The sequence below is a fragment of the Bipolaris zeicola genome, assembly GCF_000523435.1.
Source record: "Bipolaris zeicola 26-R-13 unplaced genomic scaffold scaffold_560, whole genome shotgun sequence".
Taxonomy (NCBI): Eukaryota; Fungi; Ascomycota; class Dothideomycetes; order Pleosporales; family Pleosporaceae; genus Bipolaris; species Bipolaris zeicola.
The window spans coordinates 1-4,438 of NW_006912609.1; the positions used below are offsets into that span (position 1 = coordinate 1).

The following is a 4,438-nucleotide window of genomic DNA, read 5'->3' on the forward strand; positions in this document are numbered from 1 at the left end:
ATGAAAAATTTCTGCTTAAAAGTTGGTGTGTGTGATTGCTACCTGTTAGTCTATAGCAATATAGATTGTGCACATGACGGTAGAAGTTGGCCTTTTACGTGACTTTGTATGACTATAAGGACATCGGGCCGAATACAGGGCGTGATAGTCGAGGGTGCGGGCCTCTTTTTGTGCATCGAAAATTTGTTGTTAATCCAGAGTACATACCCTAACTTATTGCCTACAAGTCATCGCTAATCTTCATGAGAGCGAGCTCGTTTCTCTTGACTTGATTAGTCTTTCATCAGGCTTCTCTACCTCAAGAGTCAGAGCAGTTGAATCAGCCAGTCAGGATGATTGTTATGACCGAGTCAGCCATGAGCATGGCCTACAGTGACTTGAGGTCTTACATCTCGGGTGGTCATCGTGGCCAGCAATGCAAGCCATGCCAAAGAGAATTGTGATTTGCCAAACAAGTCTAGAACTCCAAACATGTCAGTGAGCCACCCACGTTAGAAGTCGAGAAAGAGAGCAAAACGAACCTAACAGACTTGGCAATGTATGCTTGGAAATATTGGCAGCAGCGGCGAAAATGCTAGTGGTGCTCCTGGCTCCTCGGCTGTACAGCGCGTGTTGGGTCCCGCCAGAGCAGCGAAGAAGCACTCAAGGGCAGCCGGGTCGAGGCCGGCTGTAACGCTAGCCCCCAGAAACCAAAGGCGCATAGCCTTGCTTAATCTATGCACTAAACACAGTCAAGTAGATGACCATGCCAGTTGCGCTGCAGATGTAAAATAGGTTCGCCATCCAAAAATAGCCGTGAACTTAGTAGGGACTTGACGCGCAGGACAGCAATACTTGATAGAATCAATGAAGCTGGAGGGTTTACAAGGACTGAAGATGTCATTGAACTCAAACTCGATGCAATAATGGCGACTTTTGCTCAAAGATCAACGAGCGTTGGAAAGGACGGGGACATTATGCATCGCGACACTAGGTCAACGATAAGAGATCTGATCCTTCGTTTCTCATCAGCTCGTATGAAAGACGTCAAACTAATGGCTAGCGATGGGCGCCCATGTCATCGTTGCAGACTTCTCGTGTGAACACCGGTTCAGTTCAAGGTGGTTTAGGGTTGAAGCCAGCCACAAGAAACGACAAACGACGCCAGACTTTGATGTGCCGGCCTTTGAACGGCAACAAGCGAGCTCTCTATCGGACAGTTACTATTGATCGGAAAGAGGACGAAAATGGAATCTTGTCCAGGTTTGATTGAAGCCCCACCCAGGCGGTATTGACAAAGCAACAAAACGTCATGTCACAGCGAAGTATTCCCACAAACGGTCTAGAAAATACGATACGCTTGACCTGTGATAGCTAGTCGCATGGGCGTTAATGGTAGGGTTTGCACGGCTTGTCGGATGTGCTCCCTAGTATGGCAAGTATCCCGACTGCTACTAACTGTTTACGTATAACTACTCAAGGCATGGGTGGCCTTCCCGTGGGTTTTCCCGTGGGTTGTCATTTGCACTTCCCGCGGGTAATGCCGCGGGCTTCCCGTGCGCCTCCCGTGGACTTGATTTGTTGCTGTACCCGCGGGTCGGAGGCACAAGAACTGTCAAATGTCTTAGCACTCTTGCGTCTAGGCTTGGTGAGGCTTGGTGAGCTTCGGTTTTCGTCCGAATTGATGCCATTATCGGCCGCTTGCGAGTTGCAAATTTGTACTGTTAGCGGAGCGCCTGTTCTCATTCCCCGGATCTTTCGGTGTCGTATCTTGGGGATTTTCAACCTGCCCCGACATTTCCCCACAGTTTCTTGGATAAGCGCATTTCTAATCGTACCGATTGGAATACAAATAACGCGCTGCTCCCGGATTTCACTTTTGTCATCTACCCAGATCAACCTCAGCTGTGTGTGTCACCAGTTCACGATCCGACGACACGTTGAAACCCTCGACCAATCAAAGGACCATTCTTCCCGTCCGACCGTACTCCGCCAGAGAGGCAGAGACAGTATGGGGCTCACCGGAAAGCAACTACGGCTTGCTCAGCTGCTACTTGTAGTCATGCCAGCGTTTGTGCTTTTCGGTTACAATCAATCAGGTGTTGGTGGCCTCCTATCGCTTCGTGATTGGAACCATAATTTCCCCGAGATTGATACAATCGATGCTCAGGGTGCTGAAAAGAGTCAGAAGTCAACAAGACAGGGTGCTGTAGTGGCATCGTTTACAATTGGCGCACTCTTTGGAGCTCTATCCTGCTCTTGGTCTGCGGAAAAATATGGACATCGCAAGATTATCTTTACGGCCGCCTTCCTGACACTTGTGGGAGAAATCCTCCAATGCACCAGCTTTCATGTTGCGCAATTCGTTGTTGGAAGAATCATTCTAGGATGGGGCGTTGGAGGCATGAGCGCAACAGTTCCTGTTTGGCAATCGGAATGCTCGACAACCGCAAACCGCGGCAAACACGTTGTTCTCGATGGTGTCTTTATCCTTGCAGGCTACATGCTTGAGGCGTGGATTAACCTTGGGTTTTTCGAGATCAAGGACAACCTACCTCTACAATGGCGGATCCCGCTCGCTATCCCGACTCTGATCTCAATCGTGCCCATGGTTGCCGTCTTTACGATTCCGGAATCTCCAAGGTGGCTTTGCAAACAATCTCGATATGAAGAGGCGCGTGTGAGCATGTCCGCTTTCGAGGGACTTGATTCTACCGATCCCGTCATCAGTGACGAGATCAACGGTATTGAACTCGCACTAGAGGAGACCAAGGCCCGGGCTAAGATAAGCGACATCTTCACCATGGGCAAGGATAGATTGTTCTACAGGTTTTCCCTGTGTATTTTTCTACAATTTGCACAACAAATGTGTGGAGCTAATCTGATATCGACATATTCGACGGTAAGTAGCACTCGGATCAATCTACAGTGGCTTGACTAACGCAACGATATCAGATTATCTTTCAACAAGGCCTCGGAATGAGCAGTGAGATGTCTCGCATCTTATCAGGGGGAGCTCTTACGTGGAAGTTTCTCTCTTGCTTTATTGCCTACTTTACGATTGATCGATTCGGTCGCCGCAAACTCTTCATGTTTAGTGGTTGTGGAATGGCCTCGTGCATGTTGGCCCTTGCCGTTGCCTCTAGCTTCCCAAAGAGCAACTATGCCGCACAGATTGCCTCAGCGTTCTTTATCTACTTGTTCAACTTCTTCATACCTATTGGGTTCTCTGGAGCGAACTTCCTATACTGTACTGAGGTCGCCCCAACAAGACTTAGGATTCGCATGGCGGGTATATCAACCGCGAATCACTGGCTGTGGAACTTCGTCATCAACATGGTGAGTACTGCAGAATGCTCGATTTTAACCAGAGTTGGCACTAACACCTGCTAGGTTACCCCCGTGGCGATTGAAACTATTGGCTGGCGATACTATTTGGTATTCCTGTCTGTGTCTGCTTCAATTGTTCCAATCATCTACTTCCTTTACCCAGAAACCATGGGCCGCAGTCTAGAGGAGCTTGAGATGATGTTTCAGGAAAGTGGTTCGATTCTATCGCTTGTTCGAGAATCGAGAAAGCCAATTGTAGGGTCACTTGTACCAGAGTACATAATGGAAAAAGGCGAACATGGCAATGTCGTCAAACATATAGAGTAGATGGCATCTTTTACGAGATTTATAAACTAGAATTTTTCACAAGCAATAACGAGGGCACAAGTTGCTGCGGATCTAACGTACGAATAAATGAACTATAATTATCAAACAATAAATATTTTGTTAGTTATTTACCTAAGAGGACTCTACAGTCATGACCAGCATTTTGGGGCATCCATATGGGGGAGAAAGCTACATCGTAGCAGTTACATGGTAATAATAAATTGTAAGTCTAAGTATGATGAGCTATCTACTTTTCAGCCATCATCTGTTAGTTGGTTTTAAAGTATGTCAAGTCTATTTTGGAAGAATGGAAATTTTGTGTTTATTCGTAGCGAAAAGGTGCTAGTAAATTACAGGATTAATCATCGGCATCATACTCTGCTTGATTAGGGAGCTTGGGGCCATCTTTGCGTATGGGAATCTTGATGCCCTGCTGGGCAAAGCACTTGCTCAGCGGCGTGCTCTCAATGACGCCGGGGAACTTCTTTGCCGAATAGACGGTAAAGGGGTCGGAGAAGTTGACGGCGAGGCACTTGCCCTTGCCGCGCGTGGGGCCGTCTGCGGCAACGGTGGCGTTTGTGCCGTCGCCGGCGCCAATGTCGAAGAGGAAGAGCTTGAGGCGAAAGGTGCCCTCTGTGCGGACGCTGAGGTCTTGCAGGACAAACCAGAAGCCGGGCTTGTTCTTGGTGTCGTTGAGGCGGCAGGCGTTGACGGCGTTCATGCCAATGAGGTTGCGCGTGTGGTTGGAGCTCATGGGGGTTGCGGGGATCATGGCCGAGGGGGCGGGGGCTTGGCCATAAGG

The 4,438-nt window shown here is 48.6% G+C and overlaps 2 protein-coding genes across 2 annotated transcripts; one reads left to right on the plus strand and one right to left on the minus strand.

Moving 5' to 3' along the window:
• Positions 1 to 1,990: 1,990 nt before the first annotated feature.
• COCCADRAFT_10379 (uncharacterized protein) lies at positions 1,991 to 3,636 on the plus strand (the record flags this gene model as incomplete). Its single annotated transcript, XM_007720663.1, has 3 exons — positions 1,991 to 2,881; positions 2,935 to 3,318; positions 3,373 to 3,636. 3 exons carry the CDS (start codon positions 1,991 to 1,993, stop codon positions 3,634 to 3,636), a joined length of 1,539 nt encoding a protein of 512 aa, XP_007718853.1.
• Positions 3,637 to 3,994: 358 nt separating this feature from the next.
• COCCADRAFT_113238 (uncharacterized protein) lies at positions 3,995 to 4,408 on the minus strand (the record flags this gene model as incomplete). Its single annotated transcript, XM_007720664.1, has 1 exon — positions 3,995 to 4,408. The coding sequence occupies one exon, from the start codon at positions 4,406 to 4,408 to the stop codon at positions 3,995 to 3,997; it is 414 nt and encodes a 137-aa protein (XP_007718854.1).
• Between the last annotated feature and the right edge of the window lie 30 nt (positions 4,409 to 4,438).